At 48.4% G+C, this 19,533-nt stretch overlaps 1 protein-coding gene across 1 annotated transcript in view; it reads left to right on the forward strand.

Moving 5' to 3' along the window:
- dnah9 (dynein, axonemal, heavy chain 9) overlaps positions 1 to 17,426 on the forward strand; it is a gene marked incomplete at its 3' end in the record, with an annotated part of 104,117 nt that extends 86,691 nt beyond the window's left edge. The window contains 8 exon segments of the mRNA XM_079372339.1: positions 1,662 to 1,826; positions 3,173 to 3,313; positions 4,572 to 4,742; positions 4,898 to 5,020; positions 7,571 to 7,764; positions 9,832 to 9,980; positions 12,382 to 12,509; positions 17,151 to 17,426. Coding sequence (XP_079228465.1) covers positions 1,662 to 1,826; positions 3,173 to 3,313; positions 4,572 to 4,742; positions 4,898 to 5,020; positions 7,571 to 7,764; positions 9,832 to 9,980; positions 12,382 to 12,509; positions 17,151 to 17,426 — 1,347 coding nt within the window.
- Between the last annotated feature and the right edge of the window lie 2,107 nt (positions 17,427 to 19,533).

Genomic DNA, 19,533 nt, shown 5'->3' on the forward strand with positions numbered 1-19,533 from the left:
GCAGAGACTCTAATGAAGGACAAAGCAGGATGAAGCAATAAAGACAAGTAACCCTGTCCACTTTGTTCTCCGCCGCCGCCGCACACGCTTTGAAAAAGGAAAAGTTTCCTCCCACACTTTTTTTTCTACCAGAACAAAGACTGCTTGAGTTCAAGCTTTATTCCAAGACGGGGGGGGGGGAGAGACAGACAGACAGACAGACAGAGAGAGGGAGGGAGAGAGAGAGAGGGAGAGAGAGAGAGAGAGAGAGGGAGGGAGAGAGAGGGAGGGAGAGAGAGAGAGGGAGAGAGAGAGAGAGAAAGAGAGACAGACAGAGAGAGAGAGAGAGGGAGGGAGAGAGAGAGAGAGGGAGGGAGAGAGAGAGAGAGGGAGGGAGAGAGAGAGGGAGACAGACAGACAGAGAGAGAGAGAGGGAGAGAGAGAGAGAGGGAGGGAGAGAGAGAGAGGGAGAGAGAGAGAGAGAAAGAGAGACAGACAGAGAGAGAGAGAGAGGGAGGGAGAGAGAGAGAGAGGGAGGGAGAGAGAGAGAGAGGGAGGGAGAGAGAGAGAGAGACAGACAGACAGAGAGAGAGAGAGAGAGAGAGGGAGAGAGAGAGAGAGGGAGGGAGAGAGAGAGAGAGGGAGGGAGAGAGAGAGAGAGCTGTGTGTGTAAAGTGTAAAAGACGACTCAGAGAAAAAGAGCGTTTGACTGTAAAGAGTGACGACTTGTCCCAGCAGCCCGTGTGGGCTCGCAGGTCGACCCTCCTGACCCCGAGGGGGGTCCAGGCCTGAGCGGGATCGGCTCCCGTGTCGGGTCATTGGAAGTTGGTCTCTGTGAACACGCTGAACACGGGTGATGGAGAATCCGCTCAGCGCTCTGTCAGTGTTGTGTTCTTCAAAGCGGGCTCGGATCGACAGCCTCTCACTGTTCTGTTGCTCTCTGAGGTTTGATGTCGGTAACCAGGCGGAAGCTGCTTAATCCGGCCGGCGGCGCTCTGATGGACCCGATGCAGAGTGTATTGATTAGCTCTGCCTTTGAGGTGCCCTTCAGTGTTGCTGTCCTCATATTGACCCACACCTGGAACATCTGTCGTAAGACAAAGACGTCCATGAAGGCGTTGGACGTGTCGTCACCGGGCTCCGCCCTGAAAATACTCGACATACAAGATCACGCCGTTAGAGGTTCTGTGTGTCCGTTTTGATATATTTTTGATTAATTGCCCCTCCCTAAACTTGTGAATACATTTAAGAGCGAAGCGCTCGACCTTTTTTTTAACTGTTTTTGTTTTTATGTGTAAAGTCGCACTAAGCTTCAGTAAACCGTGAATTTCATTTGTTATTGAAAGAAGAAAAAAAATCACACCAAAGAAACTTAAATGGTCTTTGCACTGGCTTCACATACAAACAGGAAGCAGCAACAACTGTCAGATTTTCAAAATAAGTGTTTTAAACTGAAGGGTAAGAACGTCCAGAAGGAGCTGTTCCATCTCAGGTGAGCGTTGTCATGGAGACGATGTGTGGACACTGAACGTCTTCGAAGCCAGACGAGACCTCCTGAGAAAGTATAAAGTGCCGACCATCGTTCTGGATCGGCGCCGACGATGTCAGACGTGATACCGCAGTGAGGTCGGATCTGTCATATAAACGTCAGATGTTTTGAGTTTGTTTTCTGTGTTTTGTAGTCGGACCTGACGAAGCAGCAAAACGGTTTCAAGATCACTCTGAAGACGCTGGAGGACAACCTGCTGTCCCGTCTGTCCTCGGCTTCAGGGAACTTCCTGGGAGACACGGAGCTGGTGGAGAACCTGGAGACGACCAAACGCACGGCGGCTGAGATCCAAGAAAAGGTCCTGCTCTCTCTCATTCATCATTACTCCTCTTTTCTATTAGACTGAGTCACAGTTTGCTAAGCTAATGCACACTAGCACAAGCTAACCATCAGTGTCCACTTCAGGAGGAGACTGAGTTTTATTTTGAAGGAGGAAGCTGCTTCACTGTAGGAGGAGACTGAGTTTTATTTTGAAGGAGGAAGCTGCTGCACTGTAGGAGGAGCCTGAGTTTTATTTTGAAGGAGGAAGCTGCTGCACTGTAGGAGGAGACTGAGTTTTATTTTGAAGGAGGAAGCTGCTGCACTTTAGGAGGAGACTGAGTTTTATTTTGAAGGGGGAAGCTGCTGCACTTTAGGAGGAGACTGAGTTTTATTTTGAAGGAGGAAGCTGCTTCACTTTAGGAGGAGCCTGAGTTTTATTTTGAAGGAGGAAGCTGCTGCACTTTAGGAGGAGACTGAGTTTTATTTTGAAGGGGGAAGCTGCTGCACTTTAGGAGGAGACTGAGTTTTATTTTGAAGGAGGAAGCTGCTTCACTTTAGGAGGAGCCTGAGTTTTATTTTGAAGGAGGAAGCTGCTGCACTGTAGGAGGAGCCTGAGTTTTATTTTGAAGGAGGAAGCTGCTGCACTTTAGGAGGAGACTGAGTTTTATTTTGAAGGAGGAAGCTGCTGCACTGTAGGAGGAGCCTGAGTTTTATTTTGAAGGAGGAAGCTGCTTCACTTCAGGAGGAGCCAGAGTTTTATTTTGAAGGAGGAAGCTGCTGCACTGTAGGAGGAGACTGAGTTTTATTTTGAAGGAGGAAGCTGCTGCCTCAAGCTTGTTTGATTGTTATTCTGAATGATTCTCTGCTGTTTAGTTTTCTATTTTCAGCTGTGTGAAAGTTTATAACGTGTTGAAGTTCTTGTGTCGGCCCCTCCCTGCGTCTTTAATGATAGAAAGCTGAAAAGCTGTTTAATGCTTTTGCAGATATCCTGTAAATATTTCATTGATGGATAAGAACAAAGTAATTAGTCCGTACTTGTGTAAATCAGTGCAGAGTTTCCCTCTCTGCTTTGGTTGGATCATTACACCTCGGCGTATAATCTCTGCTCGGAGACAATCTGTGATGTTCCTGATACTTGGGCGCTCTCATGAGCAGCTCCGGCGTGCTGATGTGAGCGCTGCCTCTGCAGATGTTCAGACTTAAGTATAATTACCAGCTTTTAATTGTCATGTCGCACGCAGCCAGAGAACATTTTGTCTGCAGCCGTGAAATTGGAATATCAGTGCTCGTCACTGGAGGGTGTTTTATTGGGAGCGGAGCGGGGACTGATGGATCCTGAGAGTGTGTAAGTGTGTGATTGTGTTCCTGATGTCTTTACTGCAGGTAAAAGAAGCCAAGGTGACAGAGGCGAAAATCAACGAGGCTCGGGAGCACTACAGAGCGGCGGCGGCGCGGGCTTCCTTATTGTACTTCATAATGAACGACCTCAATAAAATCCACCCCATGTACCAGTTCTCTCTCAAGGTAGCCCGTCTACTGACACGCCATGTTTCCCCCCCGGCCTCCCGGGCCCTCCCTGACACCCCTCTTTCTGCTCCAGCCCTCCTTCTTTCATTTGCTCGCCGTGTTTTATGCTCTTTGCCCCGCTCTTATTGTGTTTGTGGCTCCCTAATGTGGTTATGTAGAGCGTAATGTCTCTCATATTGTCAGCCCGCCGAGCGCTGAGAGGAGGCGGCCTGAGATATGGTTTCCAATCACTCGTGGCTCTGCAGGTAGCTGCCCCGGCTCCAGTCCTCTCCCAGCGTAATGGAATGAAAACACATTGAGAAGGTGTTCACCTTTGACCCCGGGAATGAAACGAGGTGCATTATAATGTGTGCTGGAGCAGAGAGTGACGCTGCTAAATGACAGAAAGCACAGCAGAGAGGAAGAGAATAACACTCTGTGTCTCAGCTGACATTTCAATTTACACTCAGGTGCTGTTTTAAAGAGCGAGCGCCTGAAGCCAGGAGACGTGTGTGTTTCATACCTGCACTGCACACGTGAGGAAGATTCACTGTGATCTCTCATGTGGAGCAGATCCAGCTCAGGTTCTTCTTATTGACAACACACATAAAGAACACGTTGCACAACATACACATCAATGTGGCCACAACAGAACACAGGCGTCCAAGATGAGGCGTAAAAGAGAACAATGCAACGAGCGTAACGGGAGACCAAGCTCCATCCAAAACAAGACAGACAACCGTTACAAAAACACAACTACAAATAAAGACAAGGAAAAGATAATAAACAGAACAATAAAACCAATACAAAGGAAAAGAAAGGGACAAGCCAATACTACAAATAAATAATATAAAATAAAATAACAGACAAAAAAATAAATAAACCCATAAAAACCCCGAAAAAATCAAATAAAAATAAAAGGGCGAGAGGTTTTTGAACACATGGTTTCAGAGAGTGCAGGCTCCAGTTAGTACTGGGCCTGAGCGATGCTCTACGTAATCTCATCTAAAACCTGGGCCAGAATAAAAATCTAATCCTGGTCCACCATTAGTCCCGCCCTCATCCAGTGTTATTGTGAGGTTTCCCGACGTCGAGCTCGGTCCATCTAAAGGTCGTGATGTTTGAGCACAGTTTACACACATGTTTTAACGTGGGCTTGATTTTGGCGCCCCCTGTGGGCAAAGCAATGCTCCTTCCATCTTTTCTGTGCATGTGTAAGTGAGAGTCAAATGTGTCCGTCTCTTGTTGAGGGTTGTCCTGCTCCGTGCGTCCTCAGGCGTTCAGCGTGGTCTTCCAGAAAGCGGTCTTGAAGGCGGATCCGGACGAGGCTCTGAAGCAGCGAGTGTGCAACCTAATTGACAGCATCACGTCCTCGGTGTTCCAGTACACCACCAGAGGCCTGTTTGAGTGTGACAAGCTCACCTACATCGCTCAGCTCGCCTTCCAGGTAGGCACAGCATCCTCTGCACGGATTGTCTTTCAGAACAGGAAGCAGGCGGCGCTCCAGAGACCGGCGGTTCTGTTTGGGTCAAATCAAGCGAAAAGGAGAAGTGCTTTGTGCTGGAAACATCTCAGAGTCCGTCGTGTTTGTTTGGTCCCCAGATCCTGCTGATGAATAAAGAAATCAACCCTGCAGAGCTGGACTTCCTTCTGAGGTACCCGGTCCAACCAGGTGTGACATCACCTGTGGATTTCCTGTCCAATCACGCGTGGGGAGGGATCAAGGTACAGCTGGCCGTGTTTCAACAGGGACGAGTAAAATGCAAAGAGTCAGTAAGAGATGAGTCCTGCTGCACTCGGCTCGGCTCCTCTGTGAGACCAATGAAACCTTCCTGTTTGTTTTGTCTCTCAAATGTTTCAGTTTTCATCTTTCTTACTTTTTAAAATCCAAACCATTCAAAGGGTATTAAATCAAGACCTCCACTGATTGGCTGTTTTTCACATATTAGAATAAAAAAAAGCCTCTTACTAACAGAATTAAAAACTGTTAAATGTATTTAATGTTTGTCCCCGGGTTCCAGTGTTACAGTTTAAGGGAGGGACAGTCAGTTCTGGTCTCGGTCTCGTAGCGCTCTGGTCTCTGGTCTCTGGTCTCTGGTCCCTGGGTTAGGGTTAGGGCGAGGTCTTGACTACAACACTAAGGTGAGTATAAGTGATGGTTTAGTGGACGCCTCCCTGCAGGTCGTGTGCAGACTTTAAAGGTCATAATCCGGCCTTTAAAGACGGTTGGCAGCTCCTGCTAGACGTGTTGATATTCATTAACATCATCATCCAGAGTCAGAGCAGCCAGTTCAGATATGATATATAAGAGGTGTATATCAGATGCTGCTCCACTAACAGGGCGTGTTCATTGTAAATAAGTGCTTTCTTCAGAATCCTTTCAGAACGTCCTTCAGTGTGAAAATCTGAAAGTTTCCACTGATGATTCAATTCTGTCTCAAAGCTCGTCCCCTCGGCCCGTCACGTGTGACTCTCTCTCCTCTCCTGCACTTATTTCAGCTCTTTGCAGCGTTCATGCCGTGCGTGGACTTTCTTCTTATGATGCAATTTGTGCAGCTCCGTCTCTCTGGGACAAATTTGCATTAAAATCAGTTTTTCTCCCTTTCACCCAAACCTTTCCTCAGAAAGCACCGTGGCTCTCCGGGGCCCGGCCTGGCTGGGTGACCCCGCTGCGTGGTGGCGTTTAAAGGGCACTGGGACGGACGCTGCGTCCCCGTGGCTCCCCTGAAGGAGCAGACGTCTGGCACTGCGGCCCCGTGAACGTGGAGCAGCACAGCTTCCTTCTCCTGTCAGATCCGTTTAGCAGCAAACTAAACCCCGGCGGCAGCCTGTTTTTTTAGCCTCTCGTGCTCATGAATTTTTCAATGCGCACCGCCCCGAATATTAACTTAACCTAAACCCTCCGAGGGTTGGGAGGCGGCCTTTCCCCCTGCCGCTCTCAGCCTGCTGTGGATGTTTAAGGCCGCGCTAATCAAATCCTGCCACTCCATTTTCTTATCGCGGTCGGAAGTGTAATCAGTTGGAAAGCTTTAAAGCTGGATAAGATCCTCTGATTGTTCGGCCCTCTTCCAGATGTTAGCGGAGCAGGAATCCCACGGGACACCCAGGATCCTCCCTCACTGGGCTGAAATCACATTTGATAGACTCGGAGAAGGGTCTGCTGTGGGGAAGTTTCAGGACCCTCCTCCTAGTTCACACAGAACACAGGGACGGGATCTTTCTGGAATAATGTGAAGTCCTCCAACCTGAGGATGTGAAGGAGGTGAGGTGAGGAGCTGCTGCGAGCCATCTTTGAGTATGAGCAGCCGTTAGCCACACGCTAGCGACGCTGCTGTGCTCCTCATGAATAACATAACACAGTGGTCACTGTGAGCTCTGACCTCAGGATCAGAAGAAGGACCGCTCTGTAAAACTCTAAACCCTCAGTCAGCAGCTCGATGCGTCACGCCACCATAAATCACTGCTTTCTAGAGATATTCTGTGGACGTAATGAAGGCAGATCAGAGTCATGTGACTCTGCATGCTCTCTCTGGACCCGGTAACAAGCTGGTCTTCATTCACGGTTTAGTGTTTCTGTGTTTCAGCTAACAGTGAATGTTTGATGTTTTTTATTTTTGTCAGTTTGTGGATTGTTTTGTGTCGCCTCAAAGTCGAGTGTAAGACTCAAAATTAAAGATAATAATAATAATAATAATAATAATGAAGCATTGCACATCACCTTCATGCAGGTCAAAATGTGTTTGATGCTCAAACTTAAAACTTAAACCAGGTGCATCTCTCCTCATGGTGCCGTCTAATTACTGGCACGCTAAGTTCTGTTCAAGTCGTCACACAGCTGTCCAACTTAAACATGAGTCCATTTCTGTCCTTTAACAGATAAAAGCTGGGAAGTGTTTGTGCTGTTACTGTTCCCTGAGCGCGCGCACACACACACACACACACACACACACACACACACACACACACACACACACTCTGAGTGTGTGTGCTCGTCAGCGTGCACGCTCCTCAGATGAGATGAGTCTGTCAGCCCGGGCGTCACAATGAAGCCCCCTCTGCTTCTGCAGCCGGTGCAGATTCAGGCCTGCGCGGCCCCCCGTCCTGAAAGGGATCGTGTTTGCTCAGCGTTTCTCTTTGAATAAATATTATTTATGAAGTCGTGAAGAAAGATAAGCACTCCAAAAACTTCTCCATTTTGCTGCGTATTGTGAAATCTTTGAGTGGTTGAAAACTTCCCTCAGTGATCACAGCTACCTCTCTCTCCTCACCTGACAGTCTCTGTGCTCCATGGACGAGTTCAGGAACCTGGACCGGGACATCGAAGGATCTGCCAAACGCTGGAAGAAGTTTGTGGAGTCCGAGGTTCCAGAGAAGGAGAAGTTCCCTCAGGAGTGGAAGAATAAAACGTCAGTGCAGAGGCTGTGCATGATGAGAGCTCTGAGGCCCGACCGCATGACCTACGCTGTGAGGTGAGAGACCTCCTGTGACCTTTGACCTCTGAGGCTAAACACCTTAACCTTTGGCTTACAGCGATATGACAGGTCACGTCTGATGTTGATGCGGCTGTGCTTCAATCAATGAGCCTCATTACTGATTAAAGGCTCTCCACCGATCCGTCTAATAAATCCGTTCAATTCTGACCTTGTAATCTGTTGGATGTTGACAAATCATGTTTAAACCTAAAGCTCTTCAACATCATGTTTAAACCTAAAGCTCTTCTACATCATGTTTAAACCTAAAGCTCTTCTACATCATGTTTAAACCTGAAGCTCTTCAACATCATGTTTAAACCTAAAGCTCTTCAACATCATGTTTAAACCTAAAGCTCTTCTACATCATGTTTAAACCTAAAGCTCTTCAACATCATGTTTAAACCTAAAGCTCTTCAACATCATGTTTAAACCTAAAGCTCTTCTACATCATGTTTAAACCTAAAGCTCTTCAACATCATGTTTAAACCTTGAGTGATGGTTTTAAAGGGGACACATGTCAGCCGTTTGATTTAGGCTGCTGTCCCCCGTGCTGCAGAATCACTCTGTGGTTCAATTACTCAGCAATAGAAATGTTGGTCAACAATGTCGACCTACATTTAAGCAGCATCATGTTAATGGGCTGCTCGCCCTGCTCAGCTGACGGGAGGTGAACCAGCACTGATGCAGCTTGTAGAGTTTGAGACGTTCAGAAGGTCTGCTGGAGCGGGGCCGACACGAAGGACACGCCAGGGATTTAAAAGCACGAGTCAACAGGAGCAAACTGATCCAAACAAAGTCACCTTAACCCTGAACCTGGGAGAACACAACGAGCAGGCAACAAGGGGTTAAACCCACGACACACACACACACACACACACACTCACACAAAGTGCAGAGAGGAGGCTGAGGTGAGCAGGGTGCAACAAAAGGAGAGGACAGACGATGATAAGCTAACGTGTGGACGCAGCATCATCAGGAGGACCGAGTGTCATTCACACTAAATGTAAACGTTGTCTTTGTCTCACTGACGCTGATGGAGGGTTTTTTATGGCACAGCATTAGTGTGGAAGTTTGATAATGAGCCGCGGTGTCTGATTCAAAGTGACAACATGTGAGTGGTGCACAGCCCTGAAACACATGACAAAAGCAATGTGTAATGTGATGAGTGTGACGAGCAACAGTGAAGAACCCAGAGTGAAAAATCCCTCGACTACACAACAACAAGTTTATAGGACGTGACGTTTGACCTCGTCGGGGGGGCTGAAGTGTTTACGGCTCTTCAGAAAGGTCACAGTGAAAAACTGGCTGTCAAACAGAAGAGCCTCCAACAGTGGAAGTTACGTTAGCATGCTTAGCTTAGCTGCCAAAGAGTAGCCTGCAGACGTGTCGGACTGTCAGTCTCCATCTGTGACCCTCGTCTCAAACACGCTGAACTTTTTAACTTCTACCTCTTCTGCAACATGTGCACAGCACGGCGGTCACGGCGGCGAGCCGGCCGACCCTGAAGATGTTGGAACTATTCCTTTAAAGAAATGACTGAACAGAACCGGACAGGTTCTGAAAGTTCATTTTCTCCATAGTGGATTTGATTGTTAGCAGTGATGCTGTTACCATGGAAACGTGTCCTACCACCTCAACACTGCATGCACACGGAGAGTCCCGCTAGCAGGTTAGCTGTTCCGTTAGCTTACGAATGGTAACGTGAGACGTTTCAGGCTTCAACATTTAACCGCCTCACTTGTGCTGATGTTTGTTCCGTCCACGACCTTCTTGCTGAAGAGATTTTCTTCCTGGTTAAATAAATAAATAAATCTTCAGCCCAGATGGTGAAGTAGAATAATGTGCCAGCGGGGGTTTTCATAAAGAACTGATCTTCTGTGTGTTTTAAGGATGAAAGGTTGGCTGGAAACAACAGTAAGAAAATGATGACGGCTCAGTCGTGACTGGACTTCATATTTCCTCTTTGAGCAGCTGTCTGTCTAATGCACTGTACTACACAGCAGTCTCTGCCTGCCCGACGGTCAAACATGATAAAACACTGAGTCATATTCTCTCCCCCCGCAGAGACTTTGTAGAGGAGAAACTGGGGAGCAAGTATGTGATTGGCAGATCACTGGACTTCGCTGTCTCCTTTGAAGAGTCGGGTCCAGCTACGCCCATGTTCTTCATCCTCTCTCCTGGAGTTGACCCTTTGAAGGATGTGGAGAAGCATGGTAACACACTCTCTCTCTCTCCCTCTCTCTGTGTGTCTCTCTCCCTCTCTCTCTCTCTCTCTCTCTCTGTGTGTCTCTCTCCCTCTCTCTCCCTCTCTATGTGTCTCTCTCTCTCTCTCTCTCTCTCTCTCTCTCTCTCTCTCTCTCTCTCTGTGTCTCTCTCTCTCTCTGTGTCTCTGTGTCTCTCTCTCTCTCTCTCCCTCCCTCTCTCTCTCTCTATGTGTCTCTCTCTCTCTCTCTCTCTCTCTCTCTCTCTCTCTCTCTCTCTCTCTCTCTCTCCTTTTATCTTTAATAAGCTAAAAAAAAAAAAAAAAAGAAAGCTCTGCCCCTGAGTGGACTTTTTATCAGAGAACATATTCAGACTTTTCATCTTCAGCAGGCACTGGAAGCATTTTCATAATAATTGAAGTCAAGTGCAGGTGTGCGTCCATGTTTACCTGCGTCTGTGATTGGTGCTGCAGTGCATTTATCAGAGAGAGCAGCAGCATCCCAACACATCTGCTCCGTGTCTCCGCTGAGGGATCAGCCTTCACTGCCAGCACGCAGCAGGCTCGGGGTGGATTGAAGGGATTAAAGTAAAGGTCGGGAATATATGAGACGACACCACTGGTGTATTAGGACCAGCAGAAAGTAAATGTCATTGGTTTTAGAGTTACTTTACATTCCAGTAGGAATAAATCAGCTGGCATCCCCCACGCTCTGGTTTGGATTTTCTGACCACGAACGTGCCCACGGCTTCTGTGCTGACCTGGAACGAGGCGCCATCCCAGCCTGACACTTTGAATCTGCTGCCAAACTCAGCCTGAAGTCGCTCCATGAAATATTCACACTGTGAGGATTGTCTCATTTTACTGGAACAGAGAGATTTCCACTCTGTTTCCGGCTCAATGTTTCAAACTGACTGTAAGCGCAGGAGTCCGTGCTGCTGGAAACACGCACATGTTAAAAACACTGTGAGGAGATTTAACCTCCTAAACCTGAACGACAGTTATTACATCACCTGCTCGCGCTGGGACGACAGCTGGAGACTCTTCCACTCTCTGCTCTCTCTTATTAACAATCTCTGTGTTTCTGTAACACACACACACACACACACACACACACACACACCCTTCCCAGGTTCATTTATGGCCACCTAAGGAATATATCCCACCTTTTTAGGTTTTTTTTTGTTTTTTTTTGGTTTGTGCATAAAATCACTGCACACGAGAGATTTGTGGAAAGAGAGCGAGAAGTCTGCACGCTGCAAACGTGTCTGTGTCCGGTCATTTCAAAATAAAACACAACATACAGACTGCTAATCGTACCGTATGTCCCTTCACTTTATCAACGTGACGTCAAAGCAGAACAAATCACCCTCAGAGGGACATGGTCACATGCTTGTATGTTTTTCTCTGTATTCCCGCGTGATCTTGTCGTTCTCCCGTGATGTGCGTTCAGCCACGGCGCACATCGTCCGACGGACCACGAGCGTGACTCAGAGCAGAGATGGATGTAAAGACGAGGGACTGTGGAGCGTACTGAGACGTCTGCAGCAGGTGGTTGAATCTTCCTCCATCCTCTCCCATTAGGATGAGCAGGGAGCATCCCTCCTGCTGCAGCTGCCTGGAAGGGCTGTGATTATTGATTATCAACAGCCTCTCTGCGAGCCGAGTCAATCACATCAAAGCTGAGAGTAACCAATCACAGCAGCCGTAGAGAGAGACGCATTACACTGAGCCACAAAGAGGTGCTTTTCCATTAGAGCTGTGACTACCGGCTTTCTCATCCGTATTAGGCTTCAATTAGATTTTCATTAGATAGATGATGTGATTTTTTCTGCTCTGCAGGAGGCTGATATCCCTGAGTCAGAGGCTCGCTTTCAGGGGGGAGTTTTAATGAAAAAGAATAATTGTGCTTTTTGGACTTATTATCAATGCGCACTCTTTGACTTTGGTGGAAATTTGCTGATTTAGAGAGATATGAGGCTCATTGTGGCGTTCCTCCCCCCGCCTGTTTCAATATCGCTGCACTCACAGGACACATCATCACGGTCCTGTCAGACGGCACGCACTGACACGTGAGAGCAGATATCACAGACGTCCACAGAGGGCGCTCTCTCTCTCTCGTGTGCTGCCTCAGGTTCTCAGCAGCGCTCCTACATCGCTCTGATTGGATAGACTGTCCAGGATGTCCCGAGTAGGCGGAGCTCTGCCGACCTTCGACTGTCACAATAACACCTCGTGTTAAAGCGCCCCCTGCTGTTAATGTGCATACTGCACCTCAGCCCATTTCTGTTTCGTTATCGAATTCACAACTTGAAAAAGAAGCTGTAGATCGAGAAGGCGTCATGTTTCATATTTCATGTTGAAGTCTTTGAGCGGTGTCTGAGGAGTTTAATGACTTCTGTGTTTCCTTACAGGGAAGAAGCTCGGTTTCACATTCGACAACAAAAACTTCCACAACGTGTCTCTGGGTCAGGGTCAGGAGGTGATCGCCGAGCAGGCCCTGGACCTGGCTGCTCAGAACGGACACTGGGTCATATTACAGGTGAGACATGAGCGCGTCTGTGGGCCGAATCCATGTGTGTGTTTAACCCCCACATCCACCGTTAGCTTAGCCTTAGCTTAGCCGCCGTCTGTCAACAGGGACGAGGACGGCTGATTGTGATGATGCATCGGTGGAGCTCTACTTTAACACATCATCCAGTATGTAATGCTCTCCACATGAAGTCACACAGCTGCTGGTTTAGACTTGAAGTTGGAGGATTTCAGGAATAATAGGAAACATATGAAATGTTATTGTCATTTCTGGCTCACACCAAAATCAAGCAAAGAGTGAAAGTGAGTGGAGGCTTGGTGTGAGGTGGCAGCTCAGTTATCTGTGCATGTTGTGAATGAGGCGTATTATCACATTGTTTTTCATTCCACACTCGACGGGATGTTTGCTTTCCTCCCAGGTTTGTTTGCACGGTGAAGAGAATTTAATTTTCCCCACAGAAATGGCCTTGGCATTATACAGTAGGATATCTGCGGCCTCGGTGTCTGTTCCCATCCTCTTATCTGGAGGGCAGCGCTGGCGTTTGCATTTTAAGTGGAAACCTCGCTAGAATTCTAATGGCAAGTATCGACAGATATGAACCGCAGGCCGGGCGCTGCGGGACACCCTTTTCTTTTAATTCACACAGCTGGTAGGAATAAAAAAAATAAAAAAAGAAGACAGGAAAGCCATCACTCTCTGCTCCAGAGCCAGCACCACAAAGACAAGCACTTGTTTAATTACCTTTGCATAAGAATCCAGATCGATTGGCTTAAAAAGGCCTCGTCCCCCTGGCAACAAACCTCCCACTCGCTTTATCATCGGCTGTCCGTGTGTGTGTGTGTGTGTGTGTGTGTGTGTGTGTGCGCTGAGAGACGGGCACCGAGGAAAACCCAGGGGAGGAGGGAGGGTATTATATCCTCTTCACTCTTTCTCTTTTCTCCTCTCAAGTGCACTCTCAGTGTGTCTTCAGCTCTTTGGTGTTAGCATGAAGCAGCAGGCTGCGGGTTCACCACGCGTCACCTGGCTCCACACAGACAAATACATGAAGAGTCATCAGACAGGACTCGTCATGTGACAGTGTGTCCTGCACTTCAGCGAGTCTGCAGAATAAACTCTTTGTATGTCTCCGTTCATCAGTCAGTGCTGAGTCTCAGTGAAGACGGGTCTGACTTCAGGTACGACAACACGAGAGTCTGAAGGTTAACGAAACAAAAACATCCGGATGCAGATTTGTAAAAGAAACAAAAAGTGAAGGTCGGAGCGATGCATTCAAGGAAGTCAGGAAATGTAAACGCTGATCAGCTTTCAGGCAGATTTGTGTTGAAATGTTTGATCTGGAACAGATTGTTTGCTCCATGCAGATATCTGTTCATAGGGATCAATAAATCAGCATCCCAGCGGAGGCAGGAGGTCACTGAGGTGAGCTCCACTCAGCTAACGTTAGCAGCAGCTCCTTCTGCTCCACTGAACACTTCGCTCTGTGGTTGTGTGGAACGTCCTCCTCCTCTCTCCTTGCACACTTGGACACTTTGAGCAAGGCAGCAGGTGGATGCGAGGTGTTTGCTCAGACAGGAAGTGTCGGCACAGTTCTGTCGCAGGGCAGCAACGACGGAGCAGAGAGAGAAGACAGATCAGGTGACTGTGGATGACGACGTTTATCGATTCAGTGTTAAACACTTTCTACTTCCACTGTTGACGACACGTCACATATTCTTTGATGTTCTTAGCAGCCATAAAACAGCCATGAAGCTCCAGATGCACCGTCCTGCATTGAAGGTGTTTCAGATACAGGCTCCATCCTCTCTCTTTCACCCTTTAATCTCTTCTGTTTCTCACACTGCATCTGCACTCCTATCAATCCTGCCACCCCCCCCCCCCCCCCCCCCCCCCCCCCCCCCCCTCATCCACCTACCCTCCACCTTTACTCTCCTGCTGCCAGGCCGGCTCCATCAGAGGAGGGCCGGGTCAATGGCAGGTTCCCCTCCGCTGACGGGTAATTATACTGCAGAACAGCAGCTCCCTCTCTGATGGGCCTGGGAGACAGGGATGCAGAAACTTTGAAAGCAGCCCATTGGGAGAGAGGGAGGGAGAGAGAATAGAGAGGCAATCAATCGGGCAGATTGGAGTTGAATATCCTCCCTCGGCCAGGCATCGAGTGGCCTAAACTCGCCATCTTCTTCCAGCGTTTACGTCTAAAGCCACCCAATTTTCAGCCCACATAGCGAGAGGTGCAGATGGGAGAGAAAGCCGGAGAGACAATTGGGTGAAAATGCTCTCCCACATGTCCTCTCCTAACTTCCCTCTGTCAGGAGCAGCCAGGTTTAAAAGTCCTCTCAAACCTCAATGATTCATGCCTTTCTCTTTCTTACAGAAAGAGTTGTTTTAATATTAATGTGGGGATGACCTCTTATAACCTGCCAGGACAATAAGGAATACACCCGCTTCATTCACAATATAATTACACTGGTGCTGTTTTACTTATGAATGGAGGTGAATTATCTGACCTCCTTTGCTTTTAATTAAAGAGTTTTTAAAAAAGGGGGAGGAGTTTCTGATTTCCACGGGCCGTTCACACTCACATGTGGGCAAATTCTGAGGTTCAAAATCCTGTTTGTCGTGTGGTTAAGATGCACGTCACTGACCGACACACCGATGAGAGACGACGATGTTTTCAACCAGTCCTGATCCGCTGGGAGCTTCACACAGAAACGTCCCAAACACAGCGACACGGTGAGCAAACCCAGAAATACAGACAGAGGTCAGAGGTCAGACACAGCTCATTTACATATTTAAAGCTACAGACACAGAAACAGCCTGTTCTGAGCAGGGCTGAAATAGAGGGGTTTATAGACATGATCAAATACAGGATCAGAGTGGATTTACAACAACACACTTCACACACATGATGAAGAGGAGCGAGGACACTGATTTCACCTGAAGAAGAGGAGGAGGTCATGTGACCTTTAAAATACAGAATCTAATAAATCATATTCTGAATGAAATAGTTTTGACTTTATGAAGTTTATTTGCGGCTCCACTTTTAATGTTTCAGTAACTGATGTTGAGCATTGCTCAGTAATCTTTTAAACGTCAGACTCAGCAGTCCGTCCTGCTGTCGCCGCCTGCAGTGAGTTTGTCCGTCGGTCCTGCATCAGTCTGGAGTCTGACTGCGTCCCCTCTGCAGGGCTGCCTCCTCAGCGCTGGAGCCCAGCTGTGCAGCGTGTGTGTGTGTGTGTGTGTGTGTGTGTGTGTGTGTGTGTGTGTGTGTGTGTGTGTGTGTGTGTGTGTGTGTGTGTGTGCACCTGCACGTGTTTGTGTTTGTGTAGGAGGAGGGGTGTGTTAGTGTGACAGGCGGCTCGATGTGCCATTGTGCCTCCCCTCAGGTCCTGTTTGATAGCAATGCATCACAGACTTTGCCGATGGTGTCTTCTAATGGCTTTTAGATTCAGTTTTTTTATTATTATGTAAATAGGTAACTCTTTGATGTAGTATCAGCGCAGCCATCATACAAGCTGGGAGGCCCTTATCAACGCCACGTTATGGGAACAAAAAAATGTGCACCTGAAAGTTAATTAAAAAGCCATAAAAAAAGTGTCTGCTGCTCCGTCTTGTTTGTTTGTCTGTCGGCCTGCCGGTCCGTCTCTCCTCCCCCCGTCTCCCCCGTCTCCCCCCGCAGCCACACGATGAATGGTTTCATTACAGTGACAAGTTCTCAGGCAGTCGCTCACTTCTTCTGTTGGCTCCCTTTATTGCCAAACTATTTACATGCCAAGAGGAAGGGTCGTTCTCTGGCTTGATGAAAAAGCGCTTGAATTTAAACTTTTAATTCGTAAACCATTCATTATTCTCTAAGGCACCGAGAGGCAAACAAGCTAACTTATCCCCCCCCCTCCTCCTCCTCCTCCTCCTCCTCCTCCTCCTCCTCCTCCTCCTCTCTTTCACACTATGGAAAACTTAACTCTCCTCTCAAACGACTCTCCCCAAAAATTGACGTTCCGCTCGCTGTCATGTCCCATCGTTCGGAGAGAGGGCTAACTCCAGCCATCATAGGGAAGATTAAATATGAGAGCAAAGGGAAATGAGAAAGTAAAGAGGCTTATGAATTAATGACTGGAGTTATTAGTGCTGTAATTAGATTTAGGGAATGGGCAGTGCTGCGTGCTGGGATGTGGGGGGCTTGGCTGACTCCTTATCATTCACAGGATATCCTGTAAGTGTCAGGACGATTGAGATGGAAAATTGAGCTCATCCATGCTTGTGTGATCGTACAAGTCAGCCCGGCCGCCCGCGCCGCGCCCACAGATGAATATGCAGAAAAGACAGGCTGAAGTCACGGCGGAGAGCGGCCGCTTAATGTCAGGCTTCAAGTGCTGTGTAGCATTTCATTTGGTGCCACGTCAAAGTCGCAGCGAGCAGAGGAGGATTTGCTGTGTTTTAATTGCTCCTTTCTGCAAGTTGTCATTAAAAACATAAATGATACGGCCACTCGCAGCATCAAGTAGCTCATCAAGCTTCTCTGTGCGATCCATTCAGAGCCAGACTTCTCAGATAGCCTGCAGGAAACATTATCTGAGAGTGGATTAAAGCTCCACACGCCAGAGAATTAAATTAGCCTTAAACTAATACTGACTGATTCTCTCTGCGTCCTAGAACATCCACCTGGTGGCTCGCTGGCTCGGGACCTTAGAGAAGCTTCTGGAGCAGCACGCCGAGGGCAGCCACGAGGACTTCAGGGTGTTTGTCAGCGCGGAGCCGTCCTCCACCCCCGAGGGCCACATCATCCCGCAGGGCATCCTGGAGAACTCCATCAAGATCACCAACGAGCCGCCGACCGGGATGCACGCCAACCTGCACAAGGCCCTGGACAACTTCACCCAGGTAAAGACCGCACACACCTGTAAGACAAACTGTGTGCAGTACTCGTGATGGTCTTGGTCTCAAGACCACTTCTGTCTCGTCTCACTAAGAGGGTCAGACCTCATCATGAGTCCCCGGGTCGAGTCACACGCCTGCTGCTCATTGATATTTATGGTCCTGGTCTTCACTCCATCCACACACACTGTACGGGGGAATGTTTTGATGACTCAGCAGTTTTGATTGGATGAGGGATCAGAGTTATTCACAATAAGGCGTGTAGCTGAGCTGATTGACAGGTGGGCGCCGTGTAACGGTTTGTCAGGAGGCTTAAAACCCGCCTCAGCTCTCAGCCTGTCGTTAGCTTGAGTCAAAGTTAGCCTGAGACAGCATTTCCAGCACGGAGACCGCCATCCATGGGACTCCAGCGCCCCCTGCAGGGACACACGGGGGACTCCAGCGCCCCCTGCAGGAACACACGGGAACTCCAGCGCCCCCTGCAGGGACACACGGGGACTCCAGCGCCCCCTGCAGGAACACACGGGGGACTCCAGCGCCCCCTGCAGGGACACACGGGGGACTCCAGCGCCGCCTGCAGGGACACACGGGGGACGCCACTCAGGCGCACATTAAAGGCTTGTTAACCACTTGACATTTACGGAGGAGGATTTAAACTCTAATCTTTCCCTCCTCTTTTAGTCTTTCATGTAAATAAAGGTGAAGAAGAAGAAGGTCAGCGCTGAAGATGTTTTTTAAAGAAGTGATAGTTTTCCTCTTACACCTGAAGAGCTCATATGATGTGATCTTCACTTAAAGAGGCCAACTGATACTTCACGATAATGCACGCCGGCGTTCTCTGAAGTGCTGGTATCCCCGCGTGCTGAGAGTGGCGGTTGACATAACACACTCCAATTTTCACTCCAGATTTCTCATCAAGTTTCCAATTTGCAGAAATGTAGGCGCTGACAGCTGCACGGAGTCACCTCTTCCTCTGTCCCTGACCCTCAACACACACACACACACACACACACTGCGGGGTGTGTTATCAGACAGCGGCGTGTTATCGGCGTGCTCGGACAGTATCACGCTCTGTAGCCGCTGCAGTTAGGACGGATCAGTGCGCTCGCTGCCTTATCACTTCTCCTCTCTATCCAAGACTTGCATTAGCTCAGAGCTTCACTGCCTCCTCTTCCTCCTCCTCCTCCTCTGCACCATTACCTGAGTGCTCCTCTTCCTCTCTGTCCACCTCCGCCCTCCTTACTCTGCCGATGTCTATCTGCGTGATAAGTGCAGCGTGCCTCATGCAGAGCCGCGGGGAGGTCCAGCGAGGTAAGCATATTCCAGTCATGTGTACTCAGTGAAAGCTAATCAATGGTAGGCTAACTCTCTGTAATAGCCCACCCGCGTGGCTAAAGCCAGCGCTAAGCCAGAGAAATGACACTTTCTTTCCTCTTGACCTTTTCACAGCTGCACGGCTTATTTCAGGCCCGGAGAGACGGAGGCGGGGCGGGGAGAGTTAACGTCTCGTAAAAGTCTGTAGGTTTGAAAGAAATCACAATTTACACTTCTGTTGGAAAATGAGTTCAGGAGAATTTGTACTCGTCATATTTAACCCTCTGCATCTCAGACGACTTAAACAAAAGAAATCTCCTCTTTCACCTTTAAGCCCTTTGAGTCTGAACATAAACAAACATCAAATAATCATATAGGTCTAATATGAATGTTAGTGTCCTCCTAAATAACTCAACTCTAAAGTTAATGACTGCCTAATGTCACAATCTGCTTTGTTGCCCTGGTGTACACGGAGGCTGAAACACTTAATACATCACATGGACAGCTACATAGCTCGACTTATTTTGAGTCATGCTTCGTCAGATACAGCCATAAAACTCTGGATGTTTCCATAATGGCGGCTGTCAGTGACATGTACCCGCATGCTCGTGCAGGAAGTGCAGCGAGCCTGAGCACGCCGCGGCACTCACACTGTCCAAACGATCTGGACTTTAGATGATCGGCTCCATGGCATGGAAAGGGTTAAACACCTGTTGATATTCCTGCACCTCTTGGAGATGCAGCGTGAGTTCCTCTGTGCGTGTTCCTCTCTCGCTGTGTCTCTGCGATCTGCCTGCATGTCAATTCTCTGCAGTCCACAGGTCATGAATAGAGAGGCTCTGCATCT

Source organism: Symphodus melops (assembly GCF_947650265.1).
Source record: "Symphodus melops genome assembly, chromosome: 21".
NCBI classification, from domain to species: domain Eukaryota; kingdom Metazoa; phylum Chordata; class Actinopteri; order Labriformes; family Labridae; genus Symphodus; species Symphodus melops.